This window comes from Rhinolophus sinicus, linkage group LG16, assembly GCF_036562045.2.
Source record: "Rhinolophus sinicus isolate RSC01 linkage group LG16, ASM3656204v1, whole genome shotgun sequence".
Lineage (NCBI taxonomy): Eukaryota > Metazoa > Chordata > Mammalia > Chiroptera > Rhinolophidae > Rhinolophus > Rhinolophus sinicus.
In genome coordinates, this window is record NC_133765.1 from 18,100,488 (window position 1) to 18,126,087 (window position 25,600).

A 25,600-nucleotide genomic window follows, 5' to 3' on the forward strand; every position below is an offset into this window, starting at 1 on the left:
TGAATTGTTGGCGAAAAGTTCAGGTCGTCTTTTTCACATAGCCTTTTTAGCACTTCCAAATAGTAAACTTGGTTAATTGTCTGTCCAGTTGGTACAAATTCATAATGAATAATCCCTCTGATATCGTAAAAGGGTTAACAACATCATTGCAACAAGTTTGTGAACTTAACTGTCACAGCATCGTAGACCAAAGGAACAGAATTGAGAGCCTAGAAATAAACCCATGCATATATGGCCAACAAATATTTGACAAGGGAGCCAAGAATACTTAAGGGAGAAAAGATAATCTATTCAATAAATGATGCTGGATATTCACAGCAGCAGAATGAAATTGGACTCCTATCTTATAATACTCACAAAAATTAACTTGAAATAGATTAAAGATAAATATAAGACCAAAAACTAAAACTCCCAAGAAGAAAATAAAGAGAAAAAATTCCTTCACATTAGTCTTGGCAATGGTCTTTTTAATTTTTCTTTTAAATTAGGGAATATTGGGGAACAGTGTGTTTTTCCAGGACCGATCAGCTCCATGTCAAGTTGTTTTCCATTTAGTTGTGGAGGGCGCAGCTCAGCGCCAGGTCAAGTCGTTTTCAGTCTAGTTGTGGAGGGTGCAGCTCACTGGCCCATGTGGGAATCGAACTGGCAACCTTGGTGTTATGAGCACTGTGCTCTAACCACTGAGCCAACTGGCTGCCCGGCAATGGTCTTCTTGATATAACTATCAAAAGTACCAGCAACAAAAGCAAAAATATCCAGAGAAATCCAAAACACTAATTCGAAAAAATTTATGTACCTCTATGTTTATTGCAGCACTACTCACAATAGCCAAGACATGGAAACAACCAAATGCTCATCGGTAGAAGACTGGATTAAGAAACTGTGGTACATTTATACAGTGGAGTATTACTCGGCCATAAAGAAGAAAGAAATCTTACCATTTGCAAAGATATGGATGGGCCTAGAGAACATAATGCTAAGTGAAATAAGTCAGATGGAGAAAGACAAATACCATATGATCTCACTTATATGCGGAATCTAAATAATAGAATAAATGAACACACTAATCAGAAACAGTCTCAGAGATATAGAGGAAAAGCTGAGGGTTGCAAGATGGGACGGGGGGTGGGGACAAGGGAGAAGGTGAGGGGATTAGAAAGCACAATCTGTAACCACAAGATGGCCACAGGGATATGAAAGTCAGTTTGGGGAATATAATCAATAATGTTGTAAAGATTTTGTATGGTATCTGATGGACACGTCTTATTAGAGAGACCACTTCAGGGACGATGCAGATGCCTGTAACTGTGCTGTACACCTGAAGCTGAAGCTGAATAATAATGAATGTCAACTATAATTTTGTGTGTGTGTGTGTGTGTGTGTGTGTGTGTGTGTGTATTCACAAGAAGTGGAGTACAGCATAAGAAATAGAGACAGTGGAAATGTAACGGCTGTATGCGATGTCAGAGGAGCAGTAGATTGGGGGAGGGAGGTTATCACTTTGTGATGGGTATAAATGATAATGTCTATCACATTGTTTTGTACACCTGAAACTAATAAAAAGAAAAAAAAAGACAAGAGATAACAAGTGCTGGTGAGGATGTGGAGAAAAGGGAACTCTCCTTTGTATACTGTTGGTGGGAATGTACCATATTTTGCATGTATAATACATTTTTGCCAAAATTTGTGAGGGAAGAATAAGGATGAGCATTATACATGGGTGGTACTAATTCTGTATCTATATAAACGTTTTTAATTCATTTATTTATGCTTATGAGTTAGAAGTGTAACTCTAGAAATCAACAACGATATCCGTATGCAAAATAATACCTTGAATATGTAATTGGTTTTGTTGAACTTACAACAAACTTGCGACAACGAAGAGTTCTTGGCCTTCTATGATGTATAGTTATAAATTTGTTACCGGTACATAAAATTTCTTGTACCTTGTATCTGTTCTTGTGTTTTGTAATTTTTTGCTACATAAAATTTCTTATACCATAATGTTAAAAAATAAATGCTAAACTTCCTTTATAATACAAAAAACAAGTTTCTAAATGTAAACAGATAAAATTTTGAATTAAAAAAATTAAAATGAAGCATTTTTTCCCCTGAAAGTTTGGGCCAAAAACAAGGGTGCGCATTATACATGGGAGCACATGACACAGGGCAAAATATGGTAAATTGGTACTGCCACTATGGAAAGCAGTATGGAAGTGCTCCAAAAACATGAAACTAGAACTACCATACAATGCAGCAATTCCACTTCTGGGTAGATCTCTGATGGAAACAATCACTATCTTGAAGAGATCTGCACTGCTATGTCCACTGCAGTGTTATACACAATTGTCAAGACATGGAAATAACCTAAATGTCCATTGACGGATGAATGGATAAAGAAAATGTGGTATTATACACAATGATATATTATTCAGCCAAAGAAAAGAAGAAAATCCTGTCATTTGTGACAACACGGGTGGACCCTGAGGCCATTATGCTAAGTGAAATAAGTCAGAGAGAGAAAAACACTTATACGTGGAATCTAAAAAAATGGACCTCACAGAAACAGAGCAGATTGGTCATTGCCAGAGGCAGGGGGTAGAAGAAACATGTGAAGGTGGTCAAAAGGTACAACCTGTAAGTTAAATAAGTCCTGGGAATGTAATGTACAGCATGCTGACCATAGTTAACAGCACTGGATTGTATTTTTGAAAGTTGCAAAGAGAGCAGATTTAAAAGGTCTCATCTCAACGAAAAAATTAGTAACTATATGAAGTGATGGGTGTTAAACTAAACTTCTTGTGGCAATTATTTCACAATACAGACACACATTAAACCATTATGTTGTATACCTTAAACTTACATGTTACATGTCAATTAGATCTCAAGAAAACTGGAAAAAGTGATGTCTCTTCTAAGCGTATATAATTGGTTTTATAAAATAGTCTGATAATCTTAACATTTTAGTTCAGAATCCACTCACATTTCATGAAATTACTGATATAAGGTGTGATAAAAAAATAAGGTGAATGTTTACATAAAAAATATTTTTTACAGTAAAAGATACATTGCCATTAATTCTCCTCAAAATACTCCCCCTCGCTTCAGACACACTTACCCCATCGTTCTTGCCACTTTCTGAAGCAGTTCTGGAAGTCCTCTTTCGTGTCTTTAGTTGTGCTGTTGTGGCTTCTTTGATGTCCTGAATTGATACAAAATGTTTACCTTTTATGGTCATTTTGACTTTGGGGACGAGCCAGAAATCGCATGGTAACCAGGTGTGGTGAATAGGACACACTAATGTTTTTATTTGACAGAAACTGCTGTCTACCAGAAGCGATATGTGACATGGAAACTTTCTGTTGTGATCACAAAATATGGTGAATGCTGCTGCTGAGTGCCATCCAACGGAAAGGCAGGGAATTTCAATATGGGAAGTGACGCATCAAACCTTATTAACAGTGTGTGACAAGTTTCAACTTGTTCAGTGCTGTCAGTCAGGTGTGAGCTATGGTTGAGAGAAGCTGTTTTTTTTTAATTAAAGTTTATTGGGGTGACAATTATTAGGAAGGCTACATAAGTCTCAGGTGTACAATTCTGTAATACATCATCTATATATCACATTGTGCTAAGTTGTATTTTAAAGTGTGATGTAAATCCTCCTCCATCCTGACAACACTCCGTGTCACACATCGCTTCTGCAATTTCTGTCAAATAAAAACATTACAGTGTGTCCTCATTCACCTTATTCACTGGATCTGGCGCTGTGCAACTTCTGGCTCTTCCCCAAAGTCAGAATTATTCAGGACATTGAGGCAGCCACGACACTGCTACTAAAAACATAAAAGAGGACTTCCAGAACTGCTTCAGAAAGTGGCAAGAATGATGGGGTGTGTTTGAAGCGAGGCGGTGCATCTTGAGGGGGATTAACGACAATGCGTCTTTTATTGTAATAAATTTTTTACTTAACCACTCACTGTATTGTTTGATCACATCTTGTATATTTGGGTATATGTGCCATCCTATCATTTGTTTTCTATTTAACCCACCTTTTATGTTCTTTTTATCCCCTTTTAAATTCTTTTGGGCTAATCAAATATTTTATTATTCCATATTTTCCTTCTATTAACTGGTTAAACATTCTTGAACTTTTTTTTATTGCTTAGTCTAGAGATTACATGCATACTTGACATATCATAGTCTGGTAGAAGTTTTACTTTTTTAAAAAAAAATGATTTTTTTTCTTTTTTATTGGGGAAGGGGAATAGGACTTTATTGGGGAACAGTGTGTATTTCCAGGAATTTTTCCAAGTCAAGTTATTGTCCTTCAGTCCTAGTTGTGGAGGGCGCAGCTCAGCTCCAGGTCCAGTTGCTGTTGTTAGTTGCAGGGGGTAGAGCCCACCATCCCTTGCGGGAGTCGAACTGGCAACCCTGTGGTTGAGAAGCCGCGCTCCAAACAACTGAAACATCTGGGAGCTCAGCAGCAGCTCAGCTCAAGGTGCCCTGTTCAATCTTAGTTGCAGGGGGGCACAGCCCACCATCCTTTGTGGGAGTTGAGGAGTCGAACCAGCAACCTTGTGGTTGAGAGCCCACTGGCCCATGTGGGAATCGAACTGGCAGCCTTCGGTGTTAGGAGCACAGAGCTCCAATTGCCTCAGCCACTGGACCAGCCAGAAGTTTTACTTTTATTACATCCCAAATAATTCTATAATCAGATAGTAAGTTCCATTTAGTTTCTTCGCATACTCTCTGCTATTATTGTCACATATTTTGCTTTCAATGTTATCTAGCCCATAAACATTTTTTTCTTATTGATATTTTCAACAGTCAATATTCATTTATATTTCCCACATATTTACCCTTTCTGGTACTCTTCATTCTTTTCTGAAGTTCACATCCTCTATATAGGTTGTTTTCCTTCAGTCTGAGGAACTTCCTTTGGTATCTCTTATAGTTGAAGTCTAATGTAATAAATTCTTTCAACTTGCATTTATTTAAAAATATATTTATTTCACCTTTTTTGTGGAGAATATTTTTGATGGTTAATGAATTCTAGGTTGGTAGTTTTTGTTTTGTTTTGTTTTGTTTTTTAGCACTTGAAGATGTCACATCATTATCTTCTGGCTTTTATAGTTTCTGTTGAAAATTCTGCTGTCAGTCTCTTTTGAAGATAATGTGATTTATTTTCCTCTGGCTAATCTAAAGATTTTCTCTTTATCTTCATTTTTCAGTAGGCTTCCTTTGTATTTATCCTGCTTGCAATTTGTTGAATTTCTCAAATCTGTGAATAATTGTCCATCAGTTTTGGGAAATTCTTGGCCATTATCTTTCCAAAATTGATTCTACCCAATTTGCTCCTCTCTTTCTGTGATTCTAATTGTACTCTGTGTGTATCTTTCCTTTTTTCCTTTGGATATTGTCAATGTTCCATTTCTAATCCACTAATTGTGTCTTCTGTTATACCCACTCAGTTGTTAACCCATCCACTGAGTTCTTAATTTCAGATATTTATTTTTCAATTCTAAAAATTTTTTCAATTCTTTTAGAAATTCTAATTGTCTGGTGAAATTCTCAATATTTTCATCTATTTTTGTACATTTTCCCTCTATTTTCTTGTACATATTAATCACGGTTATTTTAAAATCCTTTTCTGCTATCTTCACCTGTGGGTCTACTTTTAGTAAATATATTTTACTTATATGTTGTATATTTATATATTAGTATAAATATAGTTGTAAGGGTGGACATTCTTGCCTTGTTCCTTTCTAGTTTCTTCGTTAAGTATGATGTAAGCTTTTAGATGATATGTACTATATGTTTTGTCATGTTGAAAGGTACCCATTTTACCAAATACCTTTTCATCATCTGTAAAGAGAGACATACGATTTTTCGTTTTTGATCTGTTAATATGTTGAGTTATATTACTACATTTTCTAACATTAAACCATCCTATATTTCTGGGGGGGAAAATCACAGTTGGTAAAGAGATATCATTCTTTTAACATTCTTTTAATATATTGTTGAATTTGTGGCTAATATTTTATTTACAACTTTTGCATTAGTATTTAAAAGTGAGATTACTCTTTAGTTTTAATTTTTTTTCTGTGCTATATTTGTTACGTTTTGGCATCAATATCTTGAGCTTCGTAAAACGAATTTAAGTCTTCATTTTTTTCTATGTTCTATAACACTGTAAATAAAAGTGGTACCTGTTTCTTAAAATTGCTCAGAACAGTGATTTTAAACTATGGAATACTAATCAAAATGTAAAGACAAACTCAAAAGAAGGGCTAGACAAATAGAATAGATGGGCAACATGCACCTTGAAGCAAGACAAAAGAAGCATATGGACACAAGGTAGGCCATGTTACATGTGTGCAGGCTGGATGTGGCGCAAGGGCAGCCAGTGTGAAACCCTATGGAACACAGACAGGAACCACGTTTTACATGTGTATGTATCCCCCCCTCCAGGCTTAGCATGGGATTGTGGCATCATGGTTGACAGCATGGCCCTGAGATGGACAAATTCTCCTGCTTACTGTGCGACCTCAGGTAGATCAATTCTCTTCCCTCAGCCACTTTCCCCCCATTTTCCCAAAGAGAATAAGATCAGTAAAACTTACCTTTAAAGGATATCATGAGGACTGAATGAGATACTGTATGTACATTTCCTCACAAGGACTATTTTGGAGGTACAGTAAACTATACTCATTTTTATCACCGTGATTACTTAATTTTTTTCCCAAATGGAAAGTTTTCTTTGTGATTATACAAGCAATACATCTTCACTGCAAAATGGCAGCAAAAATAATACATCCATACTGTAAACAGGATGATTCTATGTATAGAATTCTAGCCTAAATTTTTCATGTAATACCATTGTGGTCGTTTCATTTGACAGCAGTAACTAATGCAATTAGAGGAATCCTTCACCTTCCTGTCACCATGAGTTCCTTTTCAGTGGCCATAGGCCGCATCTGGGTATAGATGTCCATTGTGAACAGGGCACTGGCACTGTTGAAAACAGAAGTCAGGGAGGACATGAGAGAGGCCAGTAGTGCAGACAGCATCAAACCTTGTATACCTGGAAGAGAAGGGACATTTCCTGGACCTCCTCTGTTCATGCCAGGAGATGCCTTAGGTCTCCTAAGGAACTTTTCTATACACTTAATTTTCTCCTACAAAACATCCAAAGTGTATTTGGAGTGTAATTCCATCTAAGATAGATGCATGCACTACATTTGTCCTGACTTTGTGATGAGGTTTACTAGTTTCCTGCCGTGTCTTTACACAATAATGGGAGCTAAGGTCTTCTGAGTGTTACTCTGTGCCAGAACAGCCCTGCAGGCATCAGCCTGCACGGCCCCTCCCTCCCACCCTGTGAGATGGGCACCACTTCCCTCTCCCCATTTACAGATGAGAAGCCAGAGGCTCAGAGAAGTTTCAGACAACAGGCAAGTGAGACTGTTCCTCGTTCCTCAGTGTCCTCATCTGTAAACTGGGAATACAAGTACTTACCACGTAAGGCTGTTATTAGGATGAAGACAAATTAAGAAGATAGGTTAACACAATTCCCAATACAGAGCAAGCACTCAGCAAATGTTAGCTATAAACATGCCAATCTACTATTATTACCTGAAAGGCCACCATGTGGCAAGGACTTTGCTCTGTCGGGAGATTTCTATGTGCTGCCGGGTAAGGTAACCAGGGCCTGAACTGAAGGTCCACTGCAGCAAGTCCCCACTGTATTCAGCGGGCTCCTTGGGCCAGGCAAAGACTAGTGTCCGTGGCTTTGCCTTCCTTCAGGGGTCCTAAGCCCACTCTCCTTCGCCGCCCTGGGTGCTCTAAGACAGGCTCAGCTGGAAAATCCAGACAACTTCCTTCCTGAACTGTGGGATGGTTAGCAATCCCCTGTCAGATTCCACCTATATAGTATTGTACAGAAAAGTCTCAACTTTTCCAGCCTACTGATTTCCAGAGCTAATGTGAAATTACTTTTGTTAGTTGTACTATCCGTTTGGCCATTTCCATGGGATTTCGGGAAGCAGGTGAGATGAATGCATAAGCTCACTGTCATCTCGCAGTTAAAGCTATTTCACTCTTGGCAAACTGCCCATCTCCTCGCCCACCCCATTGGATGTGAGCTCTTTGAGAGCAGGACTAGGTTTCTCTCACCCCTGTGCTCATGGCTTAGAATAATGTCTAGTACAGTGTGGTGCCCATGTGCAGAACGAAGGAGCAAAGGCATGAGCTAAGCCGGGGAAGTGAACAACACAAGTCGCGAGCACAAGTTGTGCCCCTGCCAGCATGTGCCCTATGAGTGTGAATGTGTGAGGAACGAAGAGAGAGGAGGCCCAGCTCCTTCCCTCAAGGCAAGCAAGCTGCCTTCTACTCAACTAATGTCTTCCACTCCACAGCCTCCATTTCTACCCAGAAGGATGGGCTGACTGGTAGATGAGCCCTCACTTACAGCCTGATGGCACAGGCTCCAATGGGGACACAAATCATGGGGTTTCTATAGCCTTCGATGGCAGGGCCCATTTCTTACCACTGGGCAGCAGCTCTACCACCAGCACTGGGTAGGCCATGGGGCTGCAACCAGCTCTGATGCCACAGTGCTTTTCACATTCAGAAGGTACAACACATGCCACTTTTTCTGCAAAGAGAGATATAGTCATACCAACATGTTGACATTACAGCTCCAAAATCTAGCTCAGGGAAAGGGAAACAAATAGGAGTTGTAGATTCTTAACTTGTTAGATTCTTGGTCTACGGGTGACCCTCTAATTCATGATCACACACCCTCTTCAGGAGCTTGTGGTGGAAGCGTAAGCTAGGAGTTAGGCACCAAGGAGTCAAACGAATTAATGCTTCTACCAATTCATGGCTTGACCCAAAGAAGTCCCCTGACCTCAGCAAGCCTTTCAATGATCCCAGCTACATGTTAAGAAAGCAAACGGGTTCTTCATCCGCCTACTAATGTGTGTGCAACTCATAATCTTATTCCCTTAGCCCTGATAGGGGTGTTGTTTTAGAGTATTTGGGAAGAAATTTCACACAAAGTAAAGAAAGTGAATGTGATATGCCCTTCAAGAGCTTAAATAAAGGATATAAAGTTACCATATGAAAACAAAACAAAAACAAACACAAAACAATAAATCACCATAGACTAGAAGGAGGCAGGATATTGCCTAGGTTTATGTGTGAAACAAATTATTTTAATGGGGACAGTTATCTAAGCTTAAGAAGTGGTCGCCAAACATCCAGAGAAAGAATATAATAACTCAAGGGGGTGGCTACAGTGAACGTCTGTTTTCATCTGCCCACTCTCCTTTCCCTCTGCACTGGGTGACAGGCATGGCTTGGGAGGGGCCCAAGAGCCAGACTTGGCCATTCTGGATATTCCTTCTCTTTGGTCACAATGACTGGCCCTATTACTCAAGTGAGTTCACTAGGACTCATCTGAGATTTCTGTGGGAACTACTGGGAAAGGAAACACCCTGTGGGGACTGTTGAGCTGGTGGCACGGAGGCCTGGTGCTGCTGGTGACAATCTCGCCACCAGATGGCCTGAGGATGACATCAGCTCAGAAGAAATAGGAGACAAGAATGCACATCATTTTCAAACAAAAGAGGCTTACACAGAAAGCCAGATTTGGAGAATCACACCTTCGCAGTGTCTGGTCCCCAGCTCTGGCCAGGGGAGAGACCCAGAATCTAGGGCCAGAAGCACTTAGGTTACTAGGAAATCATATTCTTCCAGGAACATGGGCAGGTGCCAAGCTTTCATGATAAATGGCTTTTTGGCTTTAGATATTTGGCACGGGTAAATGGATCTATGAGGACTAGGGATGAGTGGTTCCGGGCCCTTCTCCACTCCAAGGGCTCTTCCCAGTGCATTCCATGAACTCTATTCACCTCTTAGTCAGAGGCTGGAGGGAATTTGGGTTCCTGAGGCCCATTCCAGCTAGAGGGAGGAGCTATTCCCCGCTCTCCCTCCCCTTCCCTTAGCGGCTTTTAGAAGCCATAATACATGCAATTCTGCCCAATCTTCTTCCTCAGTGAATGGGGCAGTCCATGGTGTGGAGTGTGGGTGGGGAGGCAGGGCTGTGAAGCCCAGGGGACTCTGGCGTCCTGGAAAGCACAGGGGCCTATTTTCTATTCATTGAGGAGGCACCACCCATGAGGCCCAAAAGAGCGCTGCCTGACAACCAAAGACCAAAGGTAGGAATGTTGAAACATCACTCCTTTCTGTTAAAACCGGAAAGGAACTAGGATTAAGAAAAGAGGCATGTCTCAGGGGCCGACTGAAGGATAAATTAGGGTTCGTGATGTCTTCTGTGCATGTTACTGAGCAGTAAGAAGTGTTTACACTCTGTTTGGCCTGCACAGCACTGCAGCAGAAGACTCTCATGGAAGTTGCCAGATTGGCGCAGTGGCTATACCTATCAGAGTATGTGCTCCGTAAAGGTTGAATGAATAAACAAACTGGTACCCCGAGAGACAGTACAGCTAATAAAACTAGGCTGAAATGGGGATGAGATACATCCACAGAATTATGATAGCTCATTAAGGGATAAAGGGGTGTTCTTATAGCATTTAATGGAAAGAATGTGGGCCTCAGAGTCAGACCTACTTTGGGGTTCTACTGAACTCCCCCTCCGACAAGCCCCACCTGAAGATCTCAGCCTTCCTGGGGACAGTGCCTCCACGCTGTGACAGAGACCAGGCCTGGTCGCAGGGAGCACCAGTCGGCTCTTCCCTGCCCAAACTTCTCTCTCTGGAATTTCTCTCTTGCTATCTACCTCCAAGATCTCTGCCAGGCGTCTGTTCAGCTGTAACTCTAATCCAGACCGATGGCAGCAATCTCGGGTACCTCAACACCGGTACGCGGTGGGCAACCTGAGAACCCCACTGCGTGGGGTGAACACATCAGAATCAAGAATTTACCCGGGTACAGGATGCGGCTGATCATTCCGGGCATCACTATGACGAACATGGGCAGCAGCTTCAGGTACCCACAAAGGACACAGCCGCCTTTCACGTGAGACAGATTCTTCCCCGCCAGGCACCTCTGGACAAAGATCTGCCAAGGAAATACAGGTGGGTGAGGGAATGGCTCACCTGAGTGCATGAAGCCTGAGCCGTCTTGGCAGAGATAGGACAACTGTGACCTGCTGCAGCCACCAGATGTGTCCTCTGGTGGGTTTCTGCTAAGCTGCTCACCCCAATCATCCGGGGGCACACACATCTCTGGGGCATCCAAGGCCAGAGGAGATGTGTGTGACCAGTGAGCATGTTTTGCTCAATGCACAGCTGCTGGAGGGGACAGGGATGGAACACACGACCTTGGTCTCACTGCTATCACGGCACATCCAGCACGGCAGCACAGTGCGTACATGCTGTCCCTCTTCAAGGCTATAGAGAACATCTCTGCCGGGCAGAAGGAAGAGAGCCCTGTGACATCAATCAAAGCAAAGGTGGGTCCCTGGCAACAAATGTGTGCACACAACTGGAACCAATTTCATTCATCTAAATTGAGATGAATTAGTATAGACCTTTAAAATGCAAAAATGTCCTGGAAGATGTTTCACAACCCATTTCATGGGGCTCCTGCTGTAAGAGGTAGTGTGCACTCAGGCTGAACAGAATGGTACAGCTGGCAGGTGGAGAAGCACTTAAGAAAGAACATAAAGTCACGGTCCAGTGCATCAAAACAACATAGTATTAAGTATGCACTAAAATTATATTTTTGAAGAACATTTAAATAATGTGAAAAAATGCTCACAGTTTGATGGTAATTAAAATTTCTTCTTAAATCATTTTCTTTACTAGTTAGGATATTCTACTTTTATACTTTTAATAATTACCCTAAAAATTTTTAACATGGGGCAGCCAGATGGCTCACTTGGTTAGAGCGTGAACTCTCAACAACAAGGTTGCCAGTTCAAGTGTACCCCGCAACTAAAGACTGAAAACAGCAGCTGGACTTGGAGCTGAGCTGCGCCCTCCACAACTAGATTGAAGTCCAATGACTTGGAGCTGATGGGCCCTGGAGAAACACACTGTTCCCCAATAAAATTTATGTAAAAATGTTTTTAACATGGATACAACTTCAAGTCTAAAGAAAACCAATAGACCACCCTTCTGTACAATTTAAAGCCAGATTTAACTCCAAACTGCAGTCCAATATTTCAGTTCTGTCCTCTTTTACTTGTGATATTAATAATAATCAGCCAATGCTAATTCATTCAAATCAAAAAAGCCAATGCTTAAGGAGTACAGTCAATAATATTGTAATAACTATGTACAAGGTGTGATCACAAAATACGGTGAACGTTAATTTAAAAATTTATTACGGTAAAAGACACATTGCCATTAATCCCTCTCAGAATACCCCCACCCTCTTTAAACAAACTTATCCCATTGTTCTTGCCACTTTCTGAAGCAGTTCTGGAAGTCCTCTTTTGTGAGTGTCTTTGGTTGCGCTGTCGTGGCTCCTTGATGTCTTGATTCAATTCAAAACGTTTACCTTTCATGGTCATTTTTACTTTGGGGAAGAGCTAGAAGTCGCACGGTGCCAGATCCAGTGAATAAGGTGGATGAGGACACACCGTAATGTTTTTATTTGACAGAAATTGCAGAAGCGATGTGTGACGCGGAGCATTGTCATGATGGAGGATGAAGTAAAAGCACTCATGAAAGAGGACTTCCACAACCGCTTCAGAAATTGGCCAGAATGATGGGATAAGTGTGTTCAAAGCGAGGGGGACTAATGACAATGTGTCTTTTACTGTAATACATTTTTTAAATTTAAACATTCACCGTATCTTTTGATCACACTTATATGGTATCAGATGGGCACTAGATTTATCGGGTAAGTTATATAAATGTATAATTACTATGTTGTACACCTGAAACTAATATAATATTGTATGCCAGCTGTAATCAAAAAAATTTTGAAAAAAGAACCCCCAAAGCCAATGCTTTAGATTTTCTCATGTGCCTGTCAACATCCTTGCTAACAACTCCTTCTTGCTCTTTAGCAGTTCTTTTTTCTATAGGTACATCTTTCAGTCTTTAAGAAAAATAATGTTTTTGTTTTGCCCTTGGTTTTGACATTTTCCTTAGCACTTTGAGAATTTTACTCCTCTACCTTTGGGTTACATTGTTGCTATGAGAAGTCTGTTGTCAGTATAATTGTCTTCTTTTATAAGTACAGGCAATCTTTACTCTCAGGAGGCTTTCAAAATCTCCTTGTCTTCCATATTCTGAAATTTCATTATGATGTGACATTATGTAGATTTTTGCATTATTTCTTTTGAGATTCACTGTGATTCCTGAATCTGATGATTCCTGCTGTTTCTTTCAACAATTGTAAAGATTCTCAGCATTTTCTCTTCAAATATCGCTTTTCTTTTCTTCCGGAACTCCAATGAGATGTATTTTAACCATCATTCTATCTTCCATGTCACTTTGTTTCTCTTTCACACTTTCCATTTTTGTGCTTTCTGGGTAATTTCTTCAGTTTTCTCTTCCAGATTACTGTATTTTTTTCCCTTTAGATTTGTTTAATCTGATATTTTAACCTTTACTGAGTTTTACATTTCAGTAAGTATATTTTTTCACTTCTAGAAGTTTCAGTTTTCAAATCTGATTGATCTTTTTTGATAGAATTGTGTTAATGCTTTCAGTCCCATTCATTCCTTTAAATACTTATTTTATATTTCGTTATCTAATACTTCAATTTTCTGAAGTTTGAGGGTACTAACTCTGTGTCCTGCTCAAGATGGTTTGATTCTTCCATGTTTTCTAATTTTGGATTGGGGGCTCATACTGAGCAGGCATTTATTTATGGGAATCCTACAAAACCTTGGTTAGGGTGCATCCCTCCAGAGAGAATTTGCTGATACTCCTGCCAAGTCGGTATGTAATACTTTTTGGATGAGTTTATGTTCATTTCTTCCCATGGGGTTTTCTTGATCATACAAGGAAAATTAAAAACCCATACATACTGGAACCCTGGTTGAAGTTTTTTTTTTTTTTTTTTTGCTGTTGTTTCTCCTTGCTGGTGGGCAAATTTTTTCCTAGTTTACCCTTTCACTGAGGTTATAACCTTTCAAGAATCCAAGTTCTACATGGAGGTTTCTCTCTTTACCATGCATGAACTCCTGTTCTCACCTGGCCACTTAAACCTAAGGCTTTCAAAACCAAGCTTGGTAAATGCTGTCAGGGCATCGTCAGTGTCAGTGTCAGCTTAGCTCTTTTGATTTCAGTTCTTTCTTTGTTTTCAGCCTCTGGAGATTTTCCTTTCTTAAGAGCTCCTCTATGAATCTAAAAAAAAAATGTTTGTTATATTTTACTCGGCATTCCTAGGAGCTTTGTACTAGGAGGTAGTTTAGGAAATCTAGTTGACCTATTGTCAGAAGTGGAAGTCCAGTGGCAACTTCCAAAGTTATGGTTACAGAAGAAATTGAAAAGGAAAATACCGAAAGATTTTTCTTATCTTCTAGGCAAAATAGCATAATTAAAACACATAATAATAATAAAAAAAGACACAAAAAGAAGAAGAGCTATACATTTGACTTAAATTTTTGCCTCGTAAGACATTCAAAAATGGAAAAAAGAAGGCACAAAATGGGAGAAGTTATTTTCAACACATTTTAACTAAAAATAGGTTAATCGATGTACAGGGAAATTTTATAAATCAATGAATGGTTTATAAACATGAACATTTGCAATAGAAAGGGAACACTAACTTTGATGTTATTCCCCCCAAAAGCATTCCATTCTTCTTGTTATTAGAATTGTATTACAAAAACAAAAACCAAAAACCAAAAAACAAAACAAAAAAAACTGTATTCAATTATTACTATTATACTCTGAATTTCATCAATAAAAGTTTTGTGGAAAAACAACAACAAAACAACAACAAAAAACACACACATAATAAATAGAAGGGAAAGAATACAAATTTCTAGTTACGTTACAGAGAACATCCACGTATTGTGCTCTAGATCTCATCTTGTTTCTTGTCCCTCCATTCGGTATATTCTGAAGATCCATCAGCATTGCTAGGTGTACATCTAGTGCACTGCTTCTCACTGCTGCGTAGTATTCCACAGTATTACCCTGCCCCCATTTCATCTATCCGCTTTATAGCAACTGGCATAATCAACACTGTGATCAGTGTCTTACATATTGTCCCTGGTGAACTCGCATGAAGATTTTTTAGGTATATTCCCAGGAACATCACTGCTAGGTCATAGAGTACAATATACGTAATTTTATTAAATACTGTCAGATTACCTTCCAGAACCGACAGCACCAGAAGTGCACAGGGTTCCTCAACAGCCATATCTCCCCAACACTTGGCATTATCAAGCATTCTAATTTTTGCCAGTCTCCTTGTGACTTTAAATTGCACTTTGCAATATCTCTGGATGTTACGTTTGTTAACATTTACACTCATTTGAATTTCCTTTGCTATAAATTGCGTGTCATTATCATTTGCCCACATTTCTACTGGAGCTCCTTGTTCTTGTGGATTTGCCATTGTCTTTCGTTCGTTACAAACTTTTCTAATACTCTTTCCTAATCTGTCATCTGCCAACTTTGTCCATGGTGTTGTTAAAAAGTCCTTATATGAATGTGAACAAACCGATATGATTTATTCTCCCCTCTGTCTCAAAAACGTTCTCTAACATTAACGTCCCTTAATTGTATACTTTTACACTTCACGTCTAAATCTTTAATCCATCTGAAGTCCACCTTGTATAAATGTTAGGTAGGGATGAAGTTTTGTGACTTCGAATAGTAAGCTGGTTTTCCTAAAAACATCAAAGAGTATGCATCTCCCCCATTGATTAATGGAGCACCCTTGAATATAAATTACTATGAGTACATGAGTCTGTCTCTGAGCTCTTTATTTTATATATAATCTATTCTTGAAAATTTCAAATTGTTTTATTACTGCTATTTGATAGACGTTTAAGTATCTTGTCAGGCAAGTTCTCCCCCTTGGTTCTTCATTTTCAAACTTGAGTTAGCTATCTGTGATATTTTCTTGTTCCACAAAATGTTTAATTGTTTTTTTATTGTAATGTAACACACGAAAGTACACTGTATCACAGGACAGAGCATATGGTATAACCACCATCCAAATCAAGAGATGAAACACTGCAGGTACCTCAGAAGCCTCTCTGTGACTTAAAAAAAAAAAAAAAAAATCAGCTGAAATTCACAAAACATGGAATTAACCATTTAAAGTGAACAGTTCAGGAGCATTTGCTGCATCTCAACATTGGGCAACTACCACCTTTCTCTATACGTTTTCATTGCCCCAGAATACCCATATCCATTCAGCAGCCACTGCATCCCTCCCCCCCTCACCCCCAAGCAAGCACTAATCAGATTTCTGTTTCTATGGATTTGCCTATTCCAGATATTGGGTCATATATAATAGGTGACCTTTTATGTCTGGCTTCTTTCACTTAGCATAATGTTTTGAAGAGTCACCCAACTTGTAGCATGTATCAGTACTTCATTCCTTTTTACGGCCGAATAATATTCCAATGCATGAATATACATTTTGTTTATCCATTTATTAGTTAGTGGATATTTGTGTTGTTTTTCCCCTTTTGGTGACTGAGTAATGCTGCTATGTGTAATTCTTTTCTTAACTTTAACCCCTTTCCTTGTTCCAGAAATGACCACTTTCATGACTATCTTATTTCTTCCTTGCTTTTCTTTATAAGTTTTTTGCCACTTGATTTGTATACCTAAACAACACAACTTAGCATTGGTTGTGTTAAACTTTACACAAATGTGACTATATAGTATCTAGCCTTCATAATCTAGCTTTCATTGGCATCACGCTTTGAAGATTTATCCATGTTATTGTACGTAGCCATACTTCCTTTTTATTTCTATACTGCCTTTTCACTATGTGAATATTTCACAATTTATTTAATGATCTACAATTGAGGGAGAGCCATATAATTTTTAGAATAAGTTTGAGCCTTTAAAAAAATCCAACTGAAATACTGATTGGTTGCATTTAATATATTGACTCAATCGAGGAGAGCTGACTTATTTTTCACATCCAAAAATATTGTGCTTTTTGTTTCTATTTATTTAGTTTTTAAACTTTTATTTATTTAAGTGTGTTTTTCCAGGACCCATCAGCTCCAAGTCAAGTAGTTGTTTCAATCTAGTTGTGGAGGGTGCAACTCACAGTGGCCCATGTGGAACTCAAACTGGCAACCTTGCTGCAAAGAGCACCGTGCTCTAACCAACTGAGCTAACCGGCCACCCCCAAAATGTGCTTTTTAGATAATGACAGGGAAGAAAAAAAAAAGAAAACAGTTCATGTGTTATAGATGGGACTGTGGGAGAAATTCCTTTTAAACAGAATTTCACATAAAGTTATTTGGGCAATAAATAAAGATTGGAAGGGAAACGACCACCGAATGCAGACAGGCGCACAGCTGCCTGCAGTTGCAGAGACTGTAGTGGAGCCTGGAATGCATCTGGGACCACCAGCCCCCAATACAGTCACTTCGGCTGCAAAGTGTCTAATTACCTGATTGGAGCACCAGTAATACAAAGAGACGATGGAGACACCAAAGACGATTCCAGGCCAAGGGAGATCTGCAGTGATGGGATTTCGGAAGATATGGAAAGAATCCAGGCGAGGGAGGTAGCATTCTGGCTTGGCAGTCCAGTTTCCTTCACGGATTATGCTTGGCTTAGCGTTTAAGTAATTATTCAGTAGCTCCCGGTATCCTCCCACTTCCGTAAAGGCTTAAAAACACAGTAACATTTATCAGTACCTTCAAGTGTACAATAACACATGTCTAAAGAACCAAGATTACAAAGTAAGACACAATTTGATTAACTGAATCTAATATAAAAAGTGCACTGGACTGACAATAGTCAAGACTGTATGTGCCTAAGAAAACACACCAATTATTTCCAAGAGAAAGAAGAGTATAGTGGACATTGGTGGCTGTGTACACAGCAACAACTGCTCCTGCTTCTGGCAGCAGAACCCCTCTTTCAAGCTGCATTCCAACCTATGTCGCTTAGGTGGGCCTTGTCAAACTGTCTACCATTCCAGTTGGGTATGTGACCCAGGCCTGTCCATTGGGCAATGACTGATAGAATGGACTTGAGGTCCAAGCTCAGCTAATCAGAATTTGTTCCAGGATTAATTATTTTGCTTAAGGAACCAAAAAAGCCTGCTTCTTTCTTTTGTGGTTCTCAGCTAGTATGGCAGTTTGAAACACTTTTGTCTACCAGGTCCATGCAGAACCCTGGATTTAGCTATGCCTAAAGGTAACGTGCCCCCGGAACTTTTAGTTATGTGAGTCAAGAAAGTATTTATTTGCTTATACTAGTTTTGAACTAAAGTACTATCACAAGTTATTGAAAGAACCTTTTTTCTTAATTTTTTTAAATTGGGGAATATTGGGGAACAGTGTGTTTTCCCAGGACCTATCCTCTCCAAGTCATCCTAGTTGTGGAGGGCGCAGTTCAGCTCCAAGTCCAGTCACCGTTTTCAATCTTAGTTGCAGGGGGTGCAGCCCACCATCCTGTGAGGGAATTGAACCAGCAACCTTGCTGTTAAGAGCTCACACTCTAACCAACTGAGACATCCGGCAGCCCCACTGGATGGTGGACAGCTCGTTGTCTTCAATCTAGTTGTGGAGGGTGCTGCTCACTGGCCCATGTGGGAATCGAACCGGCAACACTGTTGTTAAGAGCTTGCGCTCTAACCAATTGAACCACTTGGCTGTCCCAAAAGAATCTTGACTTTCCTGCAGTGCTAGCAAAACATTTATGAAGTTTCGTATTTTAAATTTTCTTCAGAGCCTGTGACATTTCTCCCTCAGTATCGTAAGTGGTGTAAAATCTTAACATTAAAGAAAAATATTTTCTAAAAGGCACTAGAACACCCTAATTCCACCTACTTAACTGAAAAATACTTTTATTTTGGCAATTAAGCCATGTTCCTTTGATACAGACTTAATTTTTGAAATGGGTTCAGAATCACTTGGAATCAAGACTGGTCAAAACAAGGACACTGTGTGACTATAAAGTGAATTAGATACTTAACTGTATTTCTAAAAATGAATTCCATGTGCATTTTTAAAAAGGTGAAATACAAAACTATAGTTATTAGAAGACAACAGGAGGACGTCACTATGAACTTGAGTTAGGTAATACATTCTTAAACAAGAAACAAAAAGGAAACAGAAGGTTGATAAATTTGACCTCAAAATTTAAAATTCATGTGAACGAAGTCAAGTTAATGTGTTGTTAGACTAAAAGAAGAGATTTACATCATGTAAAAAGGACTCTTATATATCACTAGCCAAGGAAAAACTACTGGAAAGAAATATACTAAGACTATGAACAGGTAATTCACAAAAGAGGAAATACAGATGGCCACTAAGTATATGAAAATATGCTCAACCTAACCAGTGTCTGGAAACTGAGTTAAAACAAAAATGAGACACCTTTTTTCTTCTTTACCTATTGGGCATATTTTTTAAAAGTCTTAAAATATTAAGTGTTAGCTGGGAGATTAGGAAACATATATTCTCGTACATTGTTGAGAATATAAATTAATACAATAGTTCCCCTTTATTAGTGGGGGATACATTCCAAGACCCCTGTGGATACCTGAAATTGCTGATAGTACCAAATCCTATATGTCCTATACATACAATACCTATGACAAAGTTTAATTTAGAAATTAGGCACAGTAAGAGATTTACAATAATAACTACAATAAAATAGAACAATTGTAACAATATACTATAATAAAAGTTATGTGAATGTGGTCTCTCTTTCAAAATATCTTATTGTAATGCATTCACCTTTTCACTTAAAGAAAGCACTTTATGGCTTCTCTTGGTATATCTAAATTGCCAGCATCACTGCTCTTGAGCTTTGGGGCCATTATTAAGTAAAATAAGGGTGACTTGAATACAAGCACTGCAATACCATGACAGTTGATCTGATAACTGAGACGGCTACTAAATGACTAACTGGCGGGTAGTGTATACAGTGGGGATTCACTGGACAAAGGGATGATTCACATCCCAGGTGGAATGAAGTGGGATGTTATCACACTACTCAGAATGGTGTGCAATTTAAAACTTATGAATTTTTTATTTCTGGAATTTTCCATTTAATATTTTTGGACTGCAGTTAACTGCAGGTAACTGAAACCATGGAAAGTGAAACCACGGATAAGGGGGGCTACTCTCTAGCTAGTGTGGAGAAGAATTTGGGATATCTCTTGACACAGCTGTATTTATTCCAATAATGCAAGGTTGAGTTAACATTCAAAACCAAGTCAATGTAATTCACTGTGTTAACAGAATAAACGCAAAAAATAATCATCTCAGTAGATGTGGAAGAAACACCTGCTATGATTCAAAACTTGCTTATGATAAACAATCTTAGCAAACTAGGAATGGAAGGGGACTTTGTTAGTATGACACAGAGTATCTACAAAAAATCGACAGCAAGTATTTTATTTAATGGTGAAATATTCAAAGTTTTCCCTCCAAGATTGGGAATGAAGCAAGAATGTCTGCTGTCTCTACTTCTATTCAATACTGTACTAAAGGTTATGGCCAGTGTAATGAGGCAAGAAAAAGAAACAAAATGTATAAAGTTTGGAAGGGACGGAAACAAAAAACTTCTTGACTTGGGTGCTGGTTAGACGAATGTGTTCACTTTGTGATATTTCACCTAGCTACACACCACTTTGTGCACTTTTCAATAAAAAGTTTATTACAAATAGAACAACAAAACGATGTAGTAGATCTCTATTCACTGACATAGAAATCAGCTTATGATATAGTACCAGAGGTGGAAAAAGAGGCACAAAATTTTGTTTTCATTCTATTAAAATGTATGTCTCATAGATTAAAATGTTTGTATATATAAAGACTATCTCTGGAAGGATAGTCACAAAACTTGTAACACTGGTTGTCTGTGCTGTTGAACTGAGAAAATGAGGGCAACAAGGATTTCACTGTGTACCTTTTGTGTTGTTTATCTTGTGTATATATTACCTACAAATAAAAGTGCATGTGCCTGGGTTCCCATGGTGACTAATTGGAAGGATAACATTCATTTCGATGTACAAGTTCTTGTATATTTTTAAAAGAAAACAATTATGCCATTACTTTATAATAGTTTACTTATCAAAAGAACTAACATGAAAGTCCCAATTAAAAAATCTCATTAAGGACATACAAAAAGCAAATAGACATATGAAAAAATGCTCAACATCACTAATCATCAGAGAAATGCAAATCAAAACCACAATGAGATATCACCTCACCCCAGTCAGAATGGCTATCATCAACAAGACAAATAATAACAAATGTTGGAGAGGCTGTGGAGAAAAAGGAACCCTCATACACTGTTGGTGGGAATGCAGACTGGTGCAGCCGTTATGGAAGGCAGTGTGGAGGTTCCTCAAAGAATTACGAATAGAATTGCCATATGACCCAGCAATCCCTTTCCTGGGTATCTACCCAAAAAAATCTGAAAACATTTAGAGATAAAGACACGTGTACTCCAATGTTCATTGCAGCTTTGTTTACGGTGGCCAAGACATGGAAACAACCAAAATGTCCTTCGATAGATGAATGGATAAAGAAGTTGTGGTATATACACACAATGGAATACTATTCGGCAGTAAGAAAAGATGATATAGGAACATTTGTGACAACATGGATGGATCTTGAGAGAGTAATGCTGAGCGAAACAAGTCAGACAGAAAAAGCAGAGAACCATGTGATTTCACTGATATGTGGTATATAAACCAAAAACAACAAAAGAACAAGACAAACAAATGAGAAACAGAAACTCATAGACACAGACAATAGTTTAGTGGTTGCCAGAGGGTAAGGGGGGCGGGGGGTGGGGGGTGGGAGATGAGGGTAAGGGGGATCGAATATATGGTGATGGAAGGAGAACTGATTCTGGGTGATGAACACACAATGGGATTTATAGATGATGTAATACAGAATTGTACACCTGAAATCTATGTAATTTTACTAACAATTGTCACCCCAATAAATCTAATAAATAAAAAAAAAATCTCATTAAATGTCTCAGGAAATGTCTTAGTTTGTTTGGGCTGCTATAATAAAATGTCATAGATTAGGTGACTTATATACAGCAAATATTTACTTCCCACAGTTCTGGAGCCTGGGAAGTCCAAGATCAAGGTGCTGTCCAATTGGTGTCCAGTGAGGGACCACTTCCTGGTTCACAGACGGCCGTCTTCTACTGTGCACTCACATGGCAGAGGAATGAAGGAGCTCCCTACGGTCTTTTTTATAAGGGCACTAATGTCATTCATGGGGGCAGAGCCTCCCAAAGGCCCTGCCTTCTAAACCATCACATTGAGGGTAAGGATTTCAACACACAAATTTTGAGGGGACACAGACACTCAGTCTATAATAGTAAAGATTATAAAAGTGTTTAGAAATATAATTGCTAACATTAAATGGAATATCTCACCAGCCCCTAAAGTTTAATTGGATGTCATTTTCAACTATTTGGGTGGACTTGGCAGGTTTAAAAAATGTTGATGTTTAATATTAGCACACAATGAAACACAATGGCTCAATGTGTTTTACAGTTTATGGCTGTGTCACTCAAATTAGTCACTGCTTCTCAGCTCATTTAAAAATTCCTTGGATCATGCCTGACATATATTTTGTGTTCCAGCAACACCGTATTAAGTATACTTCATGGCGCACTAATGCTTACTGAATGGTAAGACTGAAGATTGTGTGTTTCTGTTTGAGTCCATCTTTTCTCATTCTATGGGGCTCACAACATGCTCCGTGGAACCGTAATCCTTCAATTGTACTCACATATCATTTCAATACCTGAGCCAAGACCCATCTCTTATCCATGGAGCAGTGTATAACACCAACCTTTAAGGTCACACTCCTAGCGAGTGGAAGGAAACGTCTCTTTTAAGGTTAAGTGTACTTGCTATTACAGGTATTGTAATATGTGAGTTCACATAGTGGGCTTTGGTGTTAAAGAGACTCAGCTCTGAGTCCTGCTCTTGGTGTGTCCTGCAAGCAAGTTCTTTAACTGAGATGCAGTTTCTTCATGTATAAAATGGGGACAACAGTAGTTATGCCTCAAGGCGATTGTGAGGATCACAGAGGCAACACAGATAAAGGCCTACATTGTACCTGATACTCAATTCATATCAGCGATTATTTTCATTCTTATTATTTAATAATTGGTTGGATTCTTATCTTCCTTCTATGGCCCAGTTTCCCTTTACTTCACTTCTTTCTTTTTTTTTTTTTTGATGAATGAATAACTTCCCATGTACCCCCAGCTACACCGTATAAGGGATGGTTCTGGTTCTCAAGAAGTTTTGGATCTGGCAGTGCATGATTTATTCATGTGATACAATCAGTGAACAATCAGTGACACAATCAATGAACAATGTGGCAGTGATGAAAGTCCAGAGAAGAAAGATGTGCAGATGAAATAATCAAAGAATCACACCTTTGGGGATGATCTTCCATTGACCATTTAAATCAGTGACAGACGGATTTAACTGAGTGAACGAAAAGGAGAGTGACTTCTAACTGGAGAGGAAGAGCATGGACAGAGGCACAGAAGGGGGATGAGAGTGGCGGACCACTCTTGACTGCTGTTCTAAAGCACTAGAGCTTGTCATTGCCACTCCTATTCCTTTCTTCTCGAGTGAGCAGAACTTCCCTCCCCAGTTTTCAGCATGACCTTGGATAATGCTCTTGGCTTCTTAGGGCCTCAGTCTCCTCATCTGTGAGGTGAAGGTGCTGAAATGGCCCCAGGCAGCGATCAGATTCAAAGATCCCACCCATAGTGCCCAGTCTTCTCAAGCTTTACTTACCAAAGCCCGTCAGCAGGGCTGATCCTAGAACCATAGTGCCAGCATGTAAGGCATTGGTATAAACCACAGCTGCAAAACCACCTGAATGGGCCAGAGAAAGAAGAATAAAAGCCACATTTGAGTCTTTCCATTGAAAGGTGCTTCAGCATCCTGCTCTACATATTGTTTCCTCCCAGATCTCCACATTCACACCTTTTCTCCCTTAAATTCAGTGGGTCTTCTAACTACTTATGCTTAGTCTCGGGAATCCTGTGTTCTCTCGTTAATATCCGTCACAATCTTTTGTTGGATTCTTATACAACCCTTCTGTGTTCCTATTTCCCTTTACTTTCCATTTTTAAAAAATAAAAACCTGATAGTTTTTCTAAGGGGGAAAAAACCTGGTAGTTTTCCTAAAATCTGTTTGGAAGCAACAGTGGCATCCCTGGCCTCTACCTGCTAGATGCCAGTAGCACTCCCCAGTTGTGACAACCAAAAATGTCCCCTGGGAAGAAAAACCACTCCCCACTCTTTAACACTGAGGACCATCGGTTGAGTGCATTCCATTCCCAACCCTGATTCTCTCCACTAGACTGTGGTGAATGGCCAGGAACACTCACTAGCATCCAAGATTTGTGTTGTGGCTGGAAACAAACATACGAGAGCCCTCACTTTCAAAATCCAGGCAGAGATTGTCTAGGACAGAGCTGCCTTCACAGAAGATCCCATCTAATGACCTGACCAGGTTACTAGGTGATCAGGATGGTCTGAAGTTGCTGCCTCCCCATCCTTCCCTTTGTGCGGAGCTCCCACTCTTTTACCAGGCAGTGTGCTGTCCTCTGGAAAGGCCCCACCAGCCCGATCTGATTTCTAGGGGTAGGACTCCATTTAGGCACCCCTGTCTTGATTATTTTCACTGTTCTCTCCACCCCCAGGCCTCAGGAATGTGATCTACAGACTTAGACAAAATGGTAAAGCTGAAGGCTCCTGCCTTAATATCTGCAAGGACTCCACTAAGTAGAGTTTTTGTGTCAATAGAAATACCTGGGTGGCTGGAGTAACCTCACCTGTGATGGTATAAATGCCAGTAATTGTCAGCAAGACTATGGTGGCCAGGTAAACATCCAACCCCAAAACCATTCTCATGAACATGGCACCAGTGCTGATCTCCAGCTGAAATGAGTACAAAGACAGCAGCCTGCACTTTCGTTTCCAGCTCAATCGACAGCAATTCCATGAAAACACTGATCTTAGAAGCCATTTGTGGTGAGCACATTCACTCCATCACTAGTGGACATCGGGTGAGGGTTACCCAAGTTCTGCTGGGCGATAAGGCTTGTGCCCCACAAGTTCAGCCAAGGTCAGCGCCTTTAGGGCTTGAATTGACCCAAATAATCCAGTTAATACAATGGGGCCTCTTCCTCCCTGGAGCCTCAGAGTGGGGAGTGTGCTCAGAGAGTGAGCTGTTCTGCAGTTCTGCCATTGAGAAAAGGCAAAGGGAACAGTTTATTAAGAGTTAGCAAGCTTTTTCTGTACAGGGCCAGATGGTAAATACTGTAGGCTTTGCAGGCCACACACGGTCTCTGTTTTCTCACAACCTTTTAGAATTGTAACAACCATTCTTAGCTTAAGGACTGTACAAAGCAGAACACTAGGAGGATTGGCCTGGATTTTTTGA

At 39.5% G+C, this 25,600-nt stretch overlaps 1 protein-coding gene across 8 annotated transcripts in view; it reads right to left on the bottom strand.

The window, feature by feature from the left end:
- LOC109433834 (sodium/glucose cotransporter 1) overlaps nucleotides 1-25,600 on the bottom strand; it is an 86,891-nt gene that overhangs the window by 19,057 nt on the left and 42,234 nt on the right. For 7 of the 8 annotated variants that reach the window (XM_074321432.1, XM_074321431.1, XM_074321429.1 and 4 more), the window contains 6 exons: nucleotides 24,990-25,095; nucleotides 23,944-24,024; nucleotides 17,584-17,804; nucleotides 10,950-11,085; nucleotides 8,549-8,656; nucleotides 6,934-7,084 (listed from right to left, as the gene is read on the bottom strand). In XM_074321432.1, the coding sequence (XP_074177533.1) occupies nucleotides 6,934-7,084; nucleotides 8,549-8,656; nucleotides 10,950-11,085; nucleotides 17,584-17,804; nucleotides 23,944-24,024; nucleotides 24,990-25,095 (803 nt within the window). The remainder of the gene's footprint in view (nucleotides 1-6,933; nucleotides 7,085-8,548; nucleotides 8,657-10,949; nucleotides 11,086-17,583; nucleotides 17,805-23,943; nucleotides 24,025-24,989; nucleotides 25,096-25,600) is intronic. The other variant, XM_074321430.1, reaches the window with a different exon arrangement.